The following is a 21,547-nucleotide window of genomic DNA, read 5'->3' on the forward strand; positions in this document are numbered from 1 at the left end:
CAGAAGCCTGTATCTTTCTAGAACTTGCCTGTTTCATCCAAATTATCCAATATTTTGGCATATAGTTGTTCACAATATCCCTCATAATCCTTTTTAGTTCTGTGAGGTCAATAGTGATATCCCTTCTTTCATCCTGGATTTTATTAATTTGACTCTTCTTACTTTCTTCCTTAGTAGTCTAGCTAAAAGTTTGTCAATTTTGTCAATCTTTCAAAAAATCCAACTTTTTTTTGAGGCTTTTGATTTGTTTTTATTGAATGAAAGGTTCTTTAAATTCTATAGTGCTTTACAGTTTTCAAAAGTTTCACACATGATTTCATGATATCCCTTTTTCCCCCTACGCGTTCCAGCTCACCACTGGTAACCACATTTGTTATCCATAGCTGTGAGTCAGCTTCCTGTCTGTTTTACTTACTAGTTGGTTGTATTTTCTAAATGCTACATATAAGTGGTATTATACAGCATGTGTTGCTCTGTCTGACTTACTCCATTTAGCATAAAGCCCTCCAACTCCATCCAAGTTCTTGCAAATGGCAAAATTTCATTCCCCCTTTTATTTTCTATTCTTCTCCCTTTTTTTGGCTGCACTAGGTATCACTGTCACACAAGGGCTTTCTCTAGTTGGGGTTGCTCTCCAGTGCACAGGTTTCTCTTGTTGCAGAGCATGGGCTCTAGAGTGTCTAGGGTTCATCAGTTGTGAGGCACGGAATTAGCTGTCCTGTGCATGTAGAATCTTCCTGAACCAGGGATCAAACCAGTGTCCCCTGCACTGGAAGGTGGACTCTCAGCCCCTGGACCACCAGGGAAGTCCTACCACGTACTCTTTATCCATTCATTTGCTGATGGACAGTTTGGTCGCTTCCATAACGTGGACAGTTTGCAAACTGCAAATAATGCTGCTTATCTATAACCATTAGGGTACATGGATCTTTGCAAACTAGTGTTTTTGTTTTCTTCCAACATACCTTTGCTTTTAAAATAATAATTGCAATTAAAGAGAGACAGCCTATGGGGAGAGGGCTGCAAAGGACTACACTAAAGGTATGAGAGGATTTTAGAAGTTACTCAGAGCACCAAGCCAAAGGATGACTACCTAAACTCACACGTGCCCAGACTTGCATTTCAGATGCAAGAAATACGATCTCTAGTACCCAGACTTGACATACTTCAGCCCTTTGGCTTTACTTGAGCTTCAGCCCCAACCCCTGTTCCTTGTCTCCTCAGAAGCACATTCTGCCGGTTCTACAGAAGAAAGTGGCAACCCAGACAAACTGAGAAAACTGTCTAGAAAAGGCAGTAACTTCCACCTCCCAGACAGAAGGGCTCCAGACAGCAAAACAATCTAGCTCATCTCTTCCAAAACAGAAAAGTAAAGGCTGAAAGGAAAATAAAAGGAGGGGAAATAAAAAGAAGAGAATATTCAGTAGTTTTATTCCAAAAACAAACTCTCCTGAAATCTGTCCTGAGTCATAACTTCCCTTCCACTGGGGCTGTCCTTACCCGGAATGGGGTGTTGATTCGGCTCGTGAGCGTATCCAAGATGTGGACATTCTCGTGCTGGTGCAACAGGATAAAGCGGAGGAAGATCTCGAGCAGTGCTGGCTCAGAGATGCTGCGCAGAAAAAGGTCCAGGTAGGCGGTTGTGGTCATGACCTCCTCCACAGTCACCTGGGACCAACGACAGAGTGAACACAGGTGAGCCTCCCCTCGATGCTGCAATACATGCCTCTCCAATGGCCCCCGGCCTCACCGTAGTGACCCCATCAAGGCAAGAACACGCCTGCCACGAGAACACACTTCAGAGCTTCATTTGAAGCCCCTAACCTATTCACATTCCTCAAAATCTCATGCTGATTCCACCTTTTAATTCAGGAAGGGAAAAGCAAAGGCAGAAAGAAGCAACTCAAGTGTTCCGACAACCCTGATCACCAGATGCAGTTCAAATACCATCAAGATTTTAGTGTGTAATCACAAAGAGGGAAAAGATAACAGAAAGTATGTTCATGGTCCGTAAAAAGGATTAATTAGAAAGCTCAGTATAACTTGTTTCATTACTAGTCATTCAGTAAACCTTTATTGGGATTTCTTATGAACAAGAAGCTAGAAACAACATTTTCTGTCCAGGAAGATGGGTTCTGTTTATGATCTAGCAAACTAAATATAATAAATAGCAAATGACAGGTGCAGAAACAAAATGCTGCCGGAGTTCAGATACATTTCAGGCAAGCTGCAAGTCAAAATTTTATAACTGAATAATGTACATAAAGTATTATTTATAAACTGCTGAAAGAGTTTACTGCTTATAAAGTAACTGTGACTTTTTAAATAATACGGGTTACTGTTTTCTAAGTGCTGAGATCTTCCCATGCAATAAAACATCAATCTTTCAGGAAACAGACTCCTCTAAAGAGTCAAGTTGTTCAAAGAACTGAGGATTTGATGCTTAAAGCAACAAATTTTTAGTGTAAACATTCTGACTGGGAATATTTTAAGAGTGAGTATACACTGCTTTGTCTCCCTAAAGGCAGAATTATGCTTGTGCTAAGTCATGTCCGACTCTTTGCGACCTTATAGACTGTAGCTCGCCAGGCTCCTCTGTCCGTGGGATTTTCCAGGCAAGAATACTGCAGTGAGTTGTCATTTCCTTCTCCAGGGGATTAAACCCATGTCTCCTGCAATTGCAGGCACTGGCAGGAGGATTCTTTCCCACTGAGCAACCTGGGAAGCCCTGAAGGCAGAACAGGGGTCATCAACTGCCATACTGTCTGTAACACAGAAAGACTCACACAAGGCTGCATGAGAATTACCAGGGAAACGGTGCAAAATTTCAGGTTTCAGTCTTATACCCTAGGAAGCTTAGATATCCCCCTTGTCATGAGTCAAACACACTTGATGCTAAACGAAACAGATGGTGACAAACTCTGAGTGGTCACATCTTTTCCTTTCCAGAAGTCGATCTCCTTTCCTCCTCACTTTAAAAGTGTTAGCTGTCATTTTATCACACTGCTACTGGGCCGTGCCTTTAAAAATGCTTTCCTTTTCTCCTTGTCTGCCTTCAAAATCCACAACTCAGTTTAGAAGCCAGATCTCCAGACCTGCTATGTAAGTGTGGACAGACCGCGTAAGGATGCATCTGCACAGAAAGGCCTGAATTACTCTTATGAGTTTCTTGGCTCTTAGGGATGTGCTAGACCGATGAGTTCACACAGATGTTACCAGATCAGTTCTGTTTCCTTCATTCTAAGCAAGGCCCCCACAGTACATCTCAGTGCCCTCTCAGAGCCCACGGACAGTACCCGGAGTGGCCTGAGCGCTGCGTCCAGCCCTTCCATTCCCAACTCAGTGCCAGCCTTATGACTCCTCAACCAACACACCCGTGTCATCTGACCAGCTGTGAACGCGCTCTGTGCCCAAATAAAGCAAAGGAAACAGGTAAGCACCAACCACTTGGCAGACAAATTATTTTGAGAAGAGTCCTCCTTGTGGGCTGCCCTGCTTCTGAACAAACGGCTTCTATCCTTGTGTTCTCCTGCGTTCTCTAGCCCCAGGCTCACGGCACTTACAATACTGTCCTGGGACGCAAGCTGCGACTTTTTCTTTATTACTGCAGGGCAATGGAAAGAGCCCGGTGCACTGCTGCTGCCACAGACGGTACTTAATAAACATTTCCTGAGCAAATGACAGCCTCCAAGGACCTGGCAATTTACATTTGCCAAAGTTGAGCTTAAGTTTTTTAATGCCTCCCTCTTCTCTGCATGAGATCTGAAGGCCCCAGTGAGTGGGGACTTTTTTTAAAACAAAAATTACAGAATAGCTGATGTCACCCAGGACAATTAAGGGGAAAAGACTGACACCACCACCAAACACACAGTTCCATTAGCGCACACCCATTGCATGACTGCAATCTCAGGGTCCTAGAGTAGAAATTTAACCTAAAATCATTTACACAATATTTGAATTCCCTAACAATACTGATTACTAGAAGAAAAAAAAAAGTAGCACTAATCGATTGCTGGGTAGGGAAGATCCTGTGGAGAAGGAAATGGCAACTTGAGGATTCTTGCCTGGGAAACCCCAGGGACAGAGGAGCCTGGCAGGCTACAGTCCACGGGATCACAAAAAAGCTGGACACGACCAAGCGACTAAACAACAACAACAATCATTCCAAGGGGACCACGTGCGTAGCTTCTGTGTTTTCAGCTTACCTGTGGAGCACTGCTGAGCTGACACGCTACACACAATTCCAAGAGCTGCCTTTGCACCAACAGTCTAGCATCAGCTTTCCCCTCTTTAGCTATGCATGGCCGTAATCAGCTCAAAAGCACAGAGATAAACTCTTGAGAATCTAAGTCTCAGGCTTTGGGGCCTGGCATGAAAGGCGGGCACTAAGCATCTATTGTTTACTACTCTTAAGCAGGGATAAATGAAAAGATTTCTTTGGTTTGTTTTTTTTTTTTTTTTAGAAATCAAAGCTGTCATTTATAAGCTAAGAGGATTTAAGGAAGCACTTGGAGGGGCAGCATTTACATAACGTGCTATAAATATTAAAACCCAATTCTATTAAGCATCAGGTTGCAAAGTCTGTATGAATCGAGGTCATCCTCACCTTAAATGAATACCCAAACCAAGAAAATCTGGCTCCCTTCTCTTTCCCCCTCTTCCCTCCTCCTCCATATTCTCAGAGCCCTTAGAGGCCTTTTATCCTAGAAAATCTTCTCCTGCCCCATTATCTTGACTTCTCAGAAACTTTCTCTAATCCTCCAAATAGGAAACCTCCTTAAAGGAGGATGAGACCAGAGCCTAAATGTGATCACTTGAAAGCTAATGATGAGCCACCAGGGGAGGGTGGCTGGGCTGTGCCGAATGTAAAATTCAGGTTCTGCCAATGTCCCAAAGAGCATGGGCCAGTCGTGAAGGACAGTTGGCTGCCGATGTAAGGAGGACCCTTCTGCCTCACGGTTGTGTGTCAATATTTATTGACCTTGTTCTATAAAGAACTGCAGCAACAAATTTTCATAGAAATTCCAGCAGAAAGGGTAAATGAGGTTCTGCCATATAATACACAATAATAAAGCTCGGGAATGTTCTTTCTTACTAAAAGCAGACCACAATGGCTACAATGACTTAAGGAAACCTCAGGTCCTACAGACAAATAATGATCCTTTACAAGAAGGTACAACCAGGAACCCAAACAGGATATTTGCCTAGGCACTTTCACATGCCTACTTCTCAGCCCAAGTTCTAGAATGAGACCCCGACACAGGTACTTATTTTTCCTGCTATGCAGTCCAGTTTAGCCTATTTTTTGAAACCTCTTCACCACCCTTTCCACCTCCACTGGCCCTTACCTGAGTTGCCCTTCACGCCAAGTGCCCTGCACCAACCGCTTAAACATGTTTTTCAAACCATAGTTTGAGACCCAAAGTAGGTAACAGAATCAGTGTCTTGGTCCACTCGTGGTTAGACCAGGTTCAAACAGAAAGTATTGGAATAGACTGCATGTAGTAAAAATAAGTCCTGTTTTGCCAAACTTTTACATAAATATTTTGTTCCAACTATATGTAATACAATGTATTTTGCATGTATATGTCTTGTCACATTCAACTAAGAAAATGCATACACAGAAATGTAGAAAATAAGTTTCTGGCTGTGCCTTATATTAATAGTTAAAACATTTGAAAAAAATACTAAAGTAGCAGTGCAAAAACCCAACCAATTCACAGCCTTTCCCCTCCAGGGCCCTGCACTCCAGGCCATCTCCCAGCAAGGCCTGGATCTGGGTGAACTGCATGGAGAGCTGAGGTCGGTTCTGTGGGCAGGAGGGCAACTGAATTTATTGTCAGTCCACTCCTTTTTACCTTAGCCTAAGAGCTCCAACAATGCATTTGCCTTTTAATTAAAATTGTAAGTTTCTCAGAAATGGACAAAATAAAGATTTTGTTTTCTTTGAAAAAGGGGTCGAGAGGGGAGGGAGGAATTGACACTGTGTCCCATTCCACTTGGGCAAAGTCAAAGCTCTCCCCAAAGTGAAGCGAGAACCCAGCCCAGCATCATGCCCCCCATCGCAGCAGCGCAGCCGCTTCACGCACAGCGTAGGAAGGACACTGAGCATATAGATACAGACACCCCGACCTTTCTGTGACCAGCTCTAGCGGGGCAATTCCATTTGCATCTAAATTAGCACCAGCATCCTCCCCGTAATGGCAGGTTTATGCGTGTCCTGAATGGTACATCCCCACCTGCTAACTGTGTTTTGTGTGAGATCTGGTCACACTGGGAGAAACAGATGGTTACTATCTTCTGTCGCCCAGGCAGGTGGCGGGCGGCGGGATCAGGTGACTGCTGCACCCTCTCCAAGTCAGAAGCCACCCTTCTTTGGTGTCCCTTTGGTGTAGAGGAGACAACTAGCCCAGCAAGGGCTCTTCTGGGTCCTCTGTGAGGCCTCAGCCCCACTGGCTCCACCCAGAGGGCAGGAAACAAGGAGACCAGGGGCCCCTGGACCACTGAAATCAGTACGAGGAAGGAAAGATGAGGCTGGATCACGTGAAACAGACACGAAGGGGTTTTCCCAGGGAACACAGGCTAAGACCCCGCTGCTGCTGCCAGAGGGAGAGCCGCTGAGGGACAGGCGGGGCGTGTCCACCCCACGGCAGCCACCGCTGCAGCTGGACTCTTCCCAGCCTTCTCCTTCCCTGCCAGGACACGGAGCACGAGCAACACTCAAGAACAGAAGCGGAAAGACAGACACCCTGGTTCTCAGGGAGCGGCGCCACTGTTTCAGCCAAAAATTCAGGACTGAAAACATTCGATTATTCCCAGTCTGCAAAAAGGCTGCACTGACGATTCAGGCTCCTTCCCTCCTGGCCCCTCCTGCTCCTTGGCCTCCAGGCACTCACTGCCTCTACCCCACCACCCGGCAGGCGGGGACGTGAGAGGAGGTGACATCCAAAGTCAATTCAGTTCAGTTCAGTTGCTCAGTCGTGTCCACCTCTTTGCGACCCCATGGACTGCAGCACGCCAGCCTCCCCTGTCCTTCACCCACTCCTGCAGCCTACTCAAACTCATGTCCATTGCATTGATGATGCCATCCAGCCATCTCACCCTCTGTCGTCCCCTTCTCATCCTGCTTTCAATCTTTCCCAGCACCAGGGTCTTTTCCAATTAGTCAATTCTTCACATCAGGTGGCCAAAGTATTGGAGCTTCAGCTTCAGCATCAGTCCTTCCAGTGAATATTCAGGATTGATTTCCTTTAGGATGGACTGGTTGGATTTCCTTGCAGTCCAAGGGACTCAAGAGTCTTCTCCAACACCACAGTTCAAAAGCATCGATTCTTTGGCGCTCAGCTTTCTTTATAGTCCGACTGTCACATCCATACATGACCACTGGAAAAACCATAGACGGATCTTTGCTGGTAAAGTAACGTCTCTGCTTTCTAATAAGCTGTCTAGGCTGGTCATAGCTCTTCTTCCAAGGAGCAAGTGTCTTTTAATTTCATGGCTGCAGTCACCATCTGCAGTGATTTCGGAGCCGAAGAAAATAAATTCTTCCACTGTTTCCATTGTTTCCCCATCTATTTGCCATGAAGTGATGGGACCAAATGCCATGATTTTATTTTTTTGAATGTTGAGTTTTAAGCCAACTTTAAAAAAAATTAATTTACTTATTTTAATTGGAGGCTAATTACTCTACAATATTGTAGTGGGTTTTGCCATACATTGACATGAATCAGCCATGGGTATACATGCATTCCCCATCCTGAACCCCCCAACTTTTCACTCTTCTCTTTCACTTTCATCAAGAGGCTCTTTAGTTCCTCTTTGCTCTCTGCCGTAAGTCAACAGGTGTGGCTATTCATTCCTAAAATAACTGAGGAAAGAGATTACAGTGACAGCTACAATGATTTCTTCAACATATTTTAAGGAAAAGAAGTTAAAAGTAAAACCAGTCTCTGCCTCTTCCTGCAGTATTTTCTTGATGTATCTATAATACATTAAACATATTAATTAATTAAGTCAATTAAATATTAATTGACTGACTAAACAGAAGATACCTCTCCTTGCCTATGATAAACCTCTCCCTGGAGAAGTCAGCAAATTATTTATAAAGCCTTTCTTCCTATTCTATGTGTATATAATGTCTACAAGACTACTTCATTATAATGTAACTTATCAGAGTATAATTCAATATATGATCCACTATATTTGAACTATATCCAGTATAGAATTTCATTATTGAAATACTCCAAATATCACTAAGAAAGTTATTCCACAGTACGGCTCTGTGGTCAGAAACAACAAGGAAATTCTGGAGCAAAATAAGTTTTATCTCAGTAGCAAAGATCTGAAGAGTATTCCAAAGATCATTTCACCCATCCCTTTCTGTTTACTAATTCTTCCAGAAAGATTCTTCTTAGCTGCAATATGAAGAACTATAAAAACATCACCGATCTGCTTTGGGGCACCTGTGCATAATTGAAGACCATTCTCAGCATATTGTTTCAGCTCTCTGAGTCCACACCATCTCAGGAGAACTGAGTGGACCTACGCAGAAAAGATACTTATTGGAAGAAGCCTGGGGTAAGCTAACAGTATCGCCAGAAGCCCGAAGAGCAAGCTTAGAGAAGGGAGGTCTGAGGGTAGGAAGCCAGAGGCAATCAAACAGGGATTGCACAGCTTCTTTTGGCAACACAGCTCAGGAGGTCTCTGCAATCAAGAAAGCAATGCCTCAATGTGAAGTAGAATTCCACCTGCTTAATGTAAAGTGCGCCTTACGCTCACTGCCCTCACGTTAAGAAGCGGTGGTGGGGAAATGCTGTCCCCCAAAACTCCACTTCCCTTCCTGTTCTGGAATTCTTATGAAAGCCCTCAGCTTCCTCTTTGCTAAAGTCCATGCCCTTTTTCAATCTTCTTAATGCATTTTTCCATTTTTTAAGATTGCAAAGTTACTGCAGAAATGACTATGTCTGACCTACAGTGTGAATTCTCAAAACATTTTGTACACCAGCAAGTACCCAAAGAATAATCAATAAACATGTCAGGGTGGAAATCAGCTGCCCTCTTACTAATAAAACAAAGAAACAAATATGGTTTTCAAAGTCTATGTTGGGGATGCCTTCATGAGCAAGGTAGATTCATTTGACAATACGTGAACAGCAGAGGAAATCTTCCTTTTCTGTGTGTGCTAAGTCACTCAGTCATGGCCGACTCTTTGTGAACACTTCATAGGAAATAAAGAGCCTGACTCATGCCATGCTTTTGATTATGGCAACTGAGAAAAGTGATCCGTTGGGAAAAAGGAAATGCTTCCTTGGGCTTCCTCCTAATTTCTCTTCTTGATTAACAAGACAATACTACTGAATTCTGATGAGCAAACATTAAACCCAGTGGTGGAGGGGAAATGGTTCAGAGGGTTGTTTCAGGCAGCTTCTTTAGAATGAAGCTTTATATGAGAACAACTGTAACGTGGCGGCATCTAATGCCTGTCACCCCAGTCCCCATTCAGTCTGCTTGCTGGGTTCCATGTGTTGTTTGGGCGTGGAATTTTATACATGGACAGTTTTCCTAGACACGAAAACTGTAATAAAGACAAGTTCTGATGATAAAGGGCAGGTTTCACTCCTGGCTTCTTATCCACTGGAGAAGACCTCAATGGAAGGCCGAGAAAATACACAGGTGTTTCCTCCAACAAATTCAGTAATTCTCGCCTTCCTGGTGGTTTTCTTTGTTATCCCAAACTTGTTCATCATCAGGTACTCACTCACCACCGGGTGAGGCACAGAGGGGCAGCCCGTCAGTTATTCCTTGGGTCTCACCTACAATGCAAGTCAGTCATAAAAGTGACTGGAGAGGGGGACTCTTAAAGGAAGCTCACTTCTTTTAAGTACGTAAATGTTAGAAAGCGTTAGTCGATCAGTCGTGTCCGACTCTTTGCGACTCTATGGGCTGTAGCCTGCCAGGTTCTTCTGTCCATGGAATTCTCCAGGCAACAACACCAGAGCAGGTTGCCATGCCCTGCTCCAGGGGCTCTTCCTGACCCAGGGATCAAACTCGAATCTCCTGCATTGCAGGTGGATTCTTTACTGTCTGAGACACCGGGAAAGCCCCCAACCATTTTCTATGCTATTACATAATCTTCTGCGTTTACTGGAAAAGTTCGTTGAGTCAACATCCCTAAATATCTCAAGCAGGTTAACTAAATCACTTTTAGAATAAGGAAATGAATAAAATACATAGTGCTTTAAAAAGTTAGTGTGGGGCAAAAGAAAAGTATACCAAGAACATGCAATAAGCAGGCTATAAGCTTCCTTTGCGTTCTCTTTGTTTTTTGGTTTTCTTACGACTACCTGAAGAAAAGCTTGCAGGGCATTTGTTGCTGATAAATGTTTAATGATCTCTTAGGAGCATGCAGGGAAAGAATAAAAGATTAACACCAACTTTCCGACCAGATTCTCCCTGCCTTCTCCACTTTTGTTTCCAAGATGAATACCACCTGGCTGCCTTAGATAAGGTGGGGTTTGTGTGAGCTGTTTTTTGTGTTTCTCCGTGTAGAGTGGGTGGGGCCCTTCCTATCTTTCCGTGATCCTGACGCTTAAGAGCAGAATCCTGTGATTCTGCATTATCTCCCTTCTGCACTTGCTGAAAAAGAAAGAAATCTAATTTTTCTTTTCAAATCAAAAACTAAACGAAAGCTCCATTTATAGCCCTAATTTTCTTCCCCTGCAACAGGAGAGAAGTGACATGAAGAACTATGGGAGGTCAGAGATGAGGAGGCTTCCCAGTATCTGGGACCCGCTCAAACTCCAAAATCGGGTGGGTGGGTGTGTATAAGGCAGTGAATACAGACAGGTTGGTCTCCCAACCTCTATAGTTTTGTGTGTGTATTTTTTTTTTTGAAGTATAGATGATTTACAATATTGTGTTCGTTTTAGTATATTGATTCACTTTTTTGCAGATTATAGTCCAATACGGATTATTACAAAATAACGGGGATAATTCCCTGTGCTCTGCAGTATACCCCTGCTGCTCACTAACGTCTATAATTTTTAAAGCAGCAAATCCAGGGGAGAAGAGCTGTCCCAGGAAAAGGGGCAGAACCAGGGAGTTTGGGATCAACATGTACACTGCCGCTGCTGCTGCTGCTAAGTGGCTTCAGTTGTGTCCGACTCTGTGCAACCCCATAGACGGCAGCCCACTAGGCTCCCCCGTCCTTGGGATTCTCCAGGCAAGAGCATTGGAGTGGGTTGCCACTTCCTTCTCCAATGCATGAAAGTGAAAACTGAAAGTGAAGTCGCTCAGTCGTGTCCGACTCTTAGCGACCCCGTGGACTGCAGCCCACCAGGCTCCTCCATCCATGGGATTTGCCAGGCAAGAGTGCTGGAGTGGGGTGCCATCGCCTTCTCCAACACGTGCACACTGCTATGTTTAAAATGAATACCCAGGGCTTCCTTGGTGTCTCAGTGGCAAAAGATACGCCTGCCAATGCAGGAGACATGGGTGCAGCCCCTGGTGCGGCAGGATCCCACATGCCGTGGAGCAATCAAGCCCGTGTACTGCGACCACTGAGCCCGTGCTCTAGAGCCAGGAGGGGCAACTGCTGCGCCCACGCACCACAGCCACTGAAGCCCGAGCATCCCAGAGCCTGCGCTCCACACCCAGAGCAGCCGCCCCACGAGAAGCCTGTACGCCGCAACCAAGAGGAGGCCCGCTCGCCACAGCGGGAGGAGAAACCCACATGGCTACAAAGACTCAGCACAGCCACAGATAAATAAAATTATTTCAAAAAATAAGATGGATAACCAAGGGCCTACTGTCTAGCACAGGGAACTCTGCTCAGTGTTACGTGACAGCCTGGATGGAGCAGGGTTGGGGGAGAATGGATACATGCATACTTATGGCTGAGTCCTTCTGTTGTCCACCTGAAACTATCACAACACTGATAATAGGCTGCAATCCAATATAAAATTAAAAATTAAAAGACAAACCAAAAAACCAGCCTGTACAGTGCAAGTCTGTGAAGCAGTAAATCACCCTCCAACCCCCCAGCGTCACCCAGCAGAATAGCCCCCAGGGCCATAGCTTAGAAAGCAGACAGCTCTACCAAAGCAAAAAGTGCCTTCTGCCCACGAGATCAAGGTGCCCGTGAGTCAAGCAGGAGATGCCCTGCATCCTCCTCTCTGCCCGCTCAGCAGGGCATCCCTGGTGCAGCCAACAACCCACACAAGCCTATCCCTGCCCAGCCAGCACTTTCATAAGAATGACAGTAACTGGAACCTCCCACTGCCCATCAATGTGAACATGGAAGAAATCTTGAGGTTTAGAGCGGGTACTTCTAAATGTGCCCCAATACTCAGTCTCCATTTCTTCCTGGGAACAAATCCTAACTTTATAGCTAAAAACCACATTTTCCTTCTTCCTTTGCATGTAAGTACCTCAGTATATGCCTTGGCCAGTGATGTACAGACAGAAGTGGTAGATGGGATGAGACAAGATTACTGAAGGGCATTTTCTGTTAGTTACAGTTAAACCCTATGCAAATTGATCCAGTGTCTTCTCTGGAGATAAGATGACTTGCTTGGTAAGTCAACTGCTAGAGAGATCTCATCCACAGCACTGAGAACAGTGCCTCCTGTATACCAGGCACTCAGAACAGAGGTGAATTTTCATACCAGAAGACCGACTGCAGCTACTGCAGCCCATGACAGAGCAGAAACGTGCCGCCAAGACTAATTCCACAGCCCATTCTCCAAGCAATCCTCCAAAACACGACCACAGTCTTTTCTGAAGCTTTGTAAAGCCATGGCACATCATAAGAATTTACAATAATATGATACTTACCATTACTAAACACAGTGCACGCCAATATTCTCTATTTGATTCTGTTTCGAAGTGCTATTTGTGACCTACCAGACTGATTTTGTGGCTCATTTTGTGGCTCGTTCAAAACTCTGTTTAAAATATATATATTTACTTCCCTGTTAAATCTTCTGTCCACTAATAAATGAATAAGCACTACAGTATAATTTTTAATGTAAAATTAAATGGAAAGTTAGAAATAACCAAAACATTGTTCTTCTTTTGTTTGACATTTTTATATAGTTAAATACAAGCACTGATGTCTTGGGGCCCCTACAACGTGAGACAAATATGGAATCTGCACTGGGAAGACCTGCCTGGGACTTCGGAGGAGCAGAGAGAGGGCTGGTGACCCATCCTTCTCCAGTCTCGACTCCTGCATTCTCCCTGGCAACTCCTCCCTGGCAACGGGCAGCACTGTCTCTCTGCATTCAGCAAAGCAGGCTGTCTTTGCCCCAAGGTTGGTTCCTAAACTTCTACCCAGGGTGGGTAAGTACTTGTGTTAGCTGTTCTTTCTCTTTGCTGAGCAGCAAATTAAAAATGTATTTCCTTCTAAGCTGGAATTCTCAGAATCTAGAGATAATAATTTAAGATTTTTCTTTTTTAAGGCATCAGAGGGTAGTTGAAAATGGACTGCAGTGGAATGTGAAACACTCGCATGTTGACCCTTAGTAGCTGGGGGCCGTGGGCAAGTCAAGCAACCTCTGGGCGGGTCAGCTGCTGGGGCTGCACACTAAGCCCAGAGCCTCTGACCTGCCGCATCAGCTCAGGCAGGAAGTTAACATTTATCAACGAAGGTCAACCCTGAGATGCAGTGACAGCTTCTGTGAAAAGTGCCTTCCTCCACAGATTTTGGTAAGAACATAAAGGAGGGAGGCTCTACAAGATAATAAAAAAGCACTTTGGAACACTTAGAGGATGCCAAAATGTAAATATAAAGCTGCTACATCAACCCTCTGCGGATAAACTAATGCTGAAGAAATGAAACATCATCAATTCCGTATCCTCCGTTCCTCTCACAAATATTAGGCTTGTGGACTCTGAATATTTCTTTTTCAATCTTCCTCGTGTTCTCGGCTGTAAAATGATGGTGTTGAACTAGCTGATCCATCTTCTCAGTTTCCAAAACCTGAGATTCTTTGAGTCCAGTGGCATGAAACATGAGCCAATTCTGGTTCTTTGTCTTGGTAATTTTACCTTCCAGAATAACCAACACCTAACTTTATTCCAGTGTGGTGATAAGGGAGCTAGCCACTGTTTTTTGATATATTTATTTAACCAACTGAATATTCACTGAGGGCTTTTCATGTGCACAATATAGTAGCAGCTGAGGAAACATAAAAGAAGCATAAGAAACATCCTGTCCCTCGTGGTACTCACAGCAGCTGGCTGGTGAAACTCACATAATGAGACAAGCGCTAAGCTGTGTGGTCCCGGGTGGAGAGAGAAGCAGCAATTCAGGGAGGAGAAGAAGCAGTGTGTGCTGAAGTGCAACACGATACCCCAATATCAGGGCTGTCCTGGGACTTAACAGACGGAAAAGAGAAAGAATACTCCAGCAGGAACACGGGGATAAGAGAGGACCATGTGGGCACGGCTCTGACTTCAGGTTTACATTTGAAAAGTGTAGGGTAGGACTTTCCCTGGTGGCTAATACTCTGTGCTCCCAATGAAGGGGGCTGGGGTTGGGTCCCAGTCAGGGAACTAGATCCTGCATGCTGCAATAAGACCCAGTGCAGCCAAATAAATACAATCAACTTTAAAGAAAAGAAAATCACAGGGGAAGTTAGGGCCATAGGTAGGAAGGGTCAGACTGGGGGTGGGGGGGCAGGGGTGTTTCAAAATCAAGTGTAAGAGTCTCAACTATCTTCCGCAGGCAACAGGGACCCATTTTGGGTACTTAAGCACTGGAAAACTACTACTGTTTTCTTTTTTTTAAATACGATTTACTACTTCCAATTTGCTAGAATTTTAAAATGCTGGATTTTTGTAGACCTGATAGAAAAACCAATGTCTCCAATCCTAAGACATCTTTTCTGACACAGGATCTCCTAGAAAAGCACTTCTGGGCTTTCTCTGCCTTCCTCAATAACGCTTCCGGGCCAGAGGGTAATAATTGTCATTTTGATGAGCCTGTCCTCTCTCTCTCCTTCCAGGAGCCAGGCTGCCAGCAGGAAGGACACGTTCTTCTCTGCATCTGGAAGAGTCTGCCTAGTTCTGAGCTCAGTATTAGGTATTCTCACGTACAGGTGTAAACCCTGTTCTCCAGCACCCACGTTACTGATGATAAAGCTGCTCTTTTGCTCCTCCATCTGCCTCACTCATTTTTTTCTCAACTTGTCAGAACCCAGATGGAGAAGAAATCCCTTTATACCCCATTAGAATATACTGACTATTCTGAAGCTGCATTACAGGGCCCTCAGCTGCACAGACCCAGCTCACCCTGATTCACGTGAATGCCTTCGACTCCAGGCTCAGAGCTTCAGTGCAACAGTGCTGTCCTCCAGATACTGGCAACTTACCGCAAAGGACCGAGGTAGCACCAAGACAGCTCTATGGGGACACACAGGCAGTGCTAACAGCAACCTTGGGACAGCCATTTGGAACAGCTGCCTCGTTCAGGCCCCCACAGGTCCCTGATCCTGGCATCGTCTCTTCTCCGGTCCAGACTACCCCATTGTTAGGGAACCACTGACTGAAACTGTACCCCTTGGCCAGGCAGATGATGACCACTTGCAGGAGTTGCCTCACAACAGGAGGTCCTGATAAGGAATGTGGTACTGCTGTTGAAAACTAACCGGGAGAATTCCAGAAGGAACCAAAAGGAGGAAGCAGATGCTGGCCCAAACATGCCTCATAAAGCTAGCTAGAAGAATTCAGGCCACCCTGGTGGCTCAGACGGTAATGAATCCACCGGCAACACCAGAGACCCAGGTTCAATCCCTGGGTCAGGAACATCCTTTGGTCAGGGAACGGCTACCACTCCAGTTTTTCTGCCTGGAGAGTCCCACAGACAGAGAAGCCTGGCGGGCTACAGTCCATGGGGTGCCAAACAGCCAGACACCACTAATCGACTAATACTTTTACTTCACACTTCAAAAAAGAGGGAGGAGACATCACCCCATAATATGTCCTGTCATCCTTCCAGAAGCCTTTGCACTGGAATCCATCCTGGCAGACAGACACACAGGCCACAGGGAAGGCCTGTGAGTCAGACCAAACATGGGCCAAGCAAGATGATTGGCCGAGACAGCTTGGAAACTACGCCCATCACCATAAAACCCGAGACTGCGAGCCACGTAGCAGAGCGGTCCTCGGGGCTCCCTCACCCTGCTGCTCTCACCCGGGCGCCCCTTCCCAGTAGTCTCTTGCTTTGTTAGCATGCCTGTCTCCTTGGACAATTCAGTTCCGAGCGTCAGACAAGAGCTGACTTTTGGGCCCTGGAAGGAGGCCCTTCCTGCAGCACCACGGCACCAGTCACGGCTTATATTAAAGTAATCCCCACAAGTCACATTTCCCCTTCTTCCCTGCTAACCCCCATTCTACACTGTGCAAATAAAAATCTCTCTTCTAGTGCCTTTGAAGTAAACAAACAGAATATTCACAAGATGAGTCACCAATGGAACTCAAAGTTACTCTTCTAGGGAGCAACTACACTTGAAGGCATTAATGTGTGATGAGACTACATTATGACACGTTGGTTATGTGAGGATGAAAATTCTTAGTTTCCCAGGTGGGACCCCTGTTAACACTGCTTTCCCATCCCCATTCTCAGCCCACAGGCACGACAGCTAGACACAAGGACCATGAGGCTACTTGCATCTCAGGGACCATTTCCAAAGCAGAGGGAAAAAGTCGTTTATTACTGTCATTATCACTGATTATCACCATTATTAACAGTATCAATAATTCCAGAAACAGCTGCCATGCTTAGAGTTCCCACTCTGTGGCAAGCATTGTGTTAGGTACTTCACACAGGAGTTAACTCACCTTGGCCCTGAGGGTATAGGTATTAGGGTTCTCATCTTACAGATCAAAAAAAAAAAAACTGAGCCTCACAAACTTGCCCCCCAAAGTACACGGCAAGTGGCAGAGACCAGATTCATGAGAGACCAGATCTGCTCGACACCAAATTTTATGTTCTTCACACAACAGGTCTGTCTTGCAAAAATCAAGATAAGAATTCTAACAATTCCTTGACACTCTCATCCCTTTGCCCTCTGAAGACATAGCAGAAAAATACTTTGAAACTGAACAGCTACATCAGCTATGTGGGCCGATCACGGTGAAAGACTCTGTTTCCCATCGTAAGAGTTCGAGCAACGGCATCTCGGAGGACCCAGGCCCTCCCTCCCCTTGGCCCACCTCACCCTTCCTCCGATTCAGCTCAGCTTCTCAGAAGCAACCTGCTTCCAGCAACAGAGCAGGACTGACTCCAGAAAACACTTTCTCCAAGAGCTCTCTGAGCACCCTACTCCTGGACACCAACGCTCCCACTGCCACCAGGACAAATGCCAACAATAAAGAGTCAATGGCCTCAGATGAGGACAATTACAAGAATAAACTGCTTATGCGTCAATAAAACTGGGAGGAGAAAGCATTCCCTTCTGGCCTCACTGCCCCTGGCGACCCAGATCATATACCATAACCATCCCCACCAGCACCGGGGAGAGGGGTGAGCATGGAGTCACTAGACATCGTGACGACGTCCTTGCTCCAGTCACAGTACAGGAAAACCACTGCTGGTCCCAAAGAGAATACTGGTTTTCAAATAGGGATCTCCAATGTTCAAATTGGATTTGGAATCCAATGGTTCACAACACACTTTCAAAGGCAACATAGAGCAGTGGTTCTGAACCCCAGCTCCATGTTAGAATCACTTGGGGAGCATTTTAAACATACCCGGGCTCACATCCCGGGTAAATAAGACTCTCCAGGGGTGGGGCCAGGCTTCCCTTGTTGATTCCGACAGGCACCAAGGTGAGAACCACCATCAGACAAGATGCTCCCACTGCACAGGAGCTAAGGAGGCACGTAAGACATCACATTTCAGCTGAAAGAGGATCGCCTCATCTTTTAATAAGAAAACTCAGCCGCACAAGGTAGTGAGCATTTCAGATCTCAGGGCAAAGTCAGTGAAGAGACCTCAGCACTGTGCTGCTCACTCAGTCATCAAGTTACCCTGCTTGAAAGACTCCATCTTCTCCCGCTGATCACGTGAGATAAGTATTTTGCAGAGCTTGAGAAAAGATTTAAATGTCTATTGAAGGAAACAAAAGAATAATTTGGAAGCACCCCAAAACTTCATTTATCCAACTGGGTAGAAAAATACTGCACATTTACTGAAAAAGTTAATTGGCCAAATTAGTACTAGCGGATTTCCCAGTAATAATAGCAGGATTCGACTAATTCCCAACTATTGTGTGAAGACCCATTACAGAAGAGTTAATGTTTTGAATTAATGAGTAAAACAATCCAAGCACTGCTAGAAAATACAGGCTGATGTACTACCTACCTCCTAATCTTCCTTCCACCATTAAAGGAGCTGCAGCAACAGCCTGGTCATGGAGGTGCCTTGTTCTGAGCACAGTGAGGTCCAAAGTGACCTTACCCTCATCCTGGGCTGTCACCTTTGCTCTCATGATATAAACAGAGAGTTCCATGTGAGACTCTGCAGATTAATTAAGTAAAAAATTGTTTCTTTCTTCTTTTTAGAACCAGGCCACCAAAAAATTAAACCCAAGAGCCTCTTCTTAGATCCACTAGATGGTGCAAGCTCTCCTTTTGGAATAGACTTACCAGGAGGAGAAACTCAAGCAGGACATCAAAAAATGATTATGGGCGCACCCAAGCAGTCCCCGGCACTGCAAAGGAGCCCGGATGGGAAGGGATCTGCTCCCTGAAAAATCTGTCCATTTTGCAATTAACAAAAGCAGAAGGAGAATTCTTCTAAAGTCTGCATTAGGAGCACAGGAATTAAGTTACGTCATGGAAGGACTCATGTAAGTAAGATTTACTCTGAGGAGAGTAAAGGGGAGAAACGATACTGAAGCCTCACATTCTGGAGATCTCAGTTGGGTCCAAACTCGGCCACAAGCAGCTGTGTGAGCCTGAGAAGTCACCTAACCTCTCTAGTCCTCAGTGCTGTTATCTGAAAAATGGGGCGCTGAGGCTAAACCATCTCTAGGTCCAGCACTGAACTCATGAGTGCATGTTAACACATTACGTTTCTTCCTATCTCCAGTTCAGTCTCTGCATTTTAGATGTGGTGAGAACTTTAAACACAAAGGTAAGTTTCATGAAATCTACCCAGTCTGAAATTTGTTTAAACTAGATATTAACTTGCTCACTGAAAAGCTGAGGTGTTATTCATTCATTTACTGGAAAACATTCCTAGGGCAGGGAATAAAGACATGGAGACAAATGAGAGAGCCCCTCACCTCTGCCCCCACATGGCTCCTCCACGAAACCAAAATCTAACGGACTTTGACGTTCTCAACTTCAGAATGCTAATAAAAAAAACTGCCCAGCCAAATCTACTAGTTCTTTTAAAGCATGTAACACAAATATCAATATCATACATCTTACCCAGATAGTTTGATGTCTTGATAAATAACCATGGCGACGATATACTGTCAGTATTTTAAAATTTATCATCTTGTAGGCAACTGAAGCCAAAAATAACAAGGAAGAGCTTGCCCACTTCATATAATTCCACTTCTGGATGTGGAGGGCGTATTTTAGACATGAATCCATCACCAATTCTTCACTAATATTTTTTGTTCAGGTTCCTTCCACTTCCTTCTATAAAATGTATCTTCCTTCATACTTTTCCAGCAACATCCATCTTGAAGGTGGTCATTTTCCTTCTGGACCCCCACAACAAATAAGCGTCGTCTCGCTTTCAGCAAAACACACCTCTAGCCAATCTGAAACACCCCTTTTCCTCAAGCTCCTCACTTTCCCGACAGCTGTCAGGGAAACAACAGCTCACCAACCAGATGGAGCACAGCAGCTCTGAACTGCTCAATCTCTCCTCCACTTTCCCTGCTCACTCCCTCGCCTTCGCTCCACACACATCCCCTGACCTGCTCACCACACCTCTGGTCCCACACTCGTCATTTACTCATAAGACAGCACAATCGCTGGTGCGTGCTCAGTCTCCCAGTCGTGTCCGACTCTCTGCAACCCCACGAACTGCAGCCCACCAGGCTCCCCTGGCCATGAGATCTTCCAGGCAAGAGTACTCGAGTGGGTTGTCATTTCCTTCTCCAGGCAATCTTCCTGACCCAGGGATTGAACCCGGGCCTCCAGGTTGGCAGGCAGATTCTTGGCCACTAGAACCACCTGGGAAGCCACCATGCTGCTGAGTCGCTCAGTCGTGTCCGACTCTGTGCGACCCCAGAGACGGCCTCCCACCAGGCTCCCCCGCCCTGGGATTCTCCAGGCAAGGACACTGGAGTGGGTTGCCGTTTCCTTCTCCAATGCAGGAAAGTGAAAGTCACTCAGTCGTGCCCAACTCTTCGCGACCCCATGGACTGCAGCCTACCAGGCTCCTCTGTCCGTGGGAGTTTCCAGGCAAGAGGACTGGACTGGCGTGCCATCGCCTTCTCCAGGAAGCCTTAACAGGGCACAGCAACTACTAAACACAGGGCAGGGTGCTAGACATGCTGTCATAATGTACGTTCAATAAAGGGATACCTACACACACATGCGCGGTCTCTACACTCATGGCGTCTGCCCCCGGGCTGGGCAGCTAAGATAAGGTAATCCCATAATGATCACACAAGGAGATGTGTAGGTGCCATATGAGTGATGCCGGCCAAACGCTGAAGAAGTGAGGAGTGGACTTCCCTGGCAGTCCAGTGGTTAAGACTGCTTCACCCTTCAGTGCAGGGGGACATGGGCTTGATCCCTGGTTGGACAGCTAAGATCCCACATGCCTCATGGCCAAAAAACCAAAACTTAAAACAGAAGCAATACTGTAACAAAGTCAACGAAGACTTTAAAAAATGGTCCACATTAAAAAAAAAATCTAAATAAAGAAGTGAGGAGTGATTGCCTACTTCTGGCTCAATCATGAAGACTTTCGGAAAGAGGTGACATATGGTCTGGACACTGGAGGATGAGAAGGATCTGGAAAAGTCCAGTTGCAGGAGAAAGGGTAGCTCACGGAGCGGGAGGCACAGGCTTTTAACCAGAAGGCTAATTCACACTCAGTGTACAGCAGTGGCCTGGGAGAACTGGAGGAGAGTCTATGGAGAAGGCAGGAAGAGGACATTTGGGATTGGCCTGGGAAAGAGTCAGAGTTGGGCTCTATTAGGTATACGTCTGGGTTATTTCTCCAGTACCTTGATGCCTACAGCTCTCCACCCAATTCCTCCAGCTACGTGGCAAACACCATACTCGTACAGTTAATAACAATGGTATTATAGTACAGCATCACAAATCAGCAAAAGCACTGCTGGGCCATCTACAACTATGATTTTCCAACAGGTATGTAGTAAACACACGAACAGTTATAATAGAGCTAACATACACATAGCACTTACGCTGTGCCAGACATCACTTTAAAGTCATGCAGTCCTCATGAATGTATATGGCAGGCACTATTATTAATGCCCACGTTTTCCAAATGGAAAGGAGAAAACTGGCTCAGAGAGGTTAAAGGTTCTGCCCAAGGGCACCCAGTGAC

At 45.4% G+C, this 21,547-nt stretch overlaps 1 protein-coding gene across 3 annotated transcripts in view; it reads right to left on the reverse strand.

Moving 5' to 3' along the window:
- The window catches only part of FHIP1A (FHF complex subunit HOOK interacting protein 1A), a 296,802-nt gene that overhangs the window by 35,596 nt on the left and 239,659 nt on the right, over positions 1–21,547 (reverse strand). For all 3 annotated transcript variants that reach the window (XM_069556706.1, XM_069556705.1, XM_069556707.1), the window contains one exon: positions 1,501–1,668. In XM_069556706.1, the coding sequence (XP_069412807.1) occupies positions 1,501–1,668 (168 nt within the window). The remainder of the gene's footprint in view (positions 1–1,500; positions 1,669–21,547) is intronic.

This window comes from Ovis canadensis, chromosome 17 (assembly GCF_042477335.2).
Source record: "Ovis canadensis isolate MfBH-ARS-UI-01 breed Bighorn chromosome 17, ARS-UI_OviCan_v2, whole genome shotgun sequence".
NCBI lineage: Eukaryota > Metazoa > Chordata > Mammalia > Artiodactyla > Bovidae > Ovis > Ovis canadensis.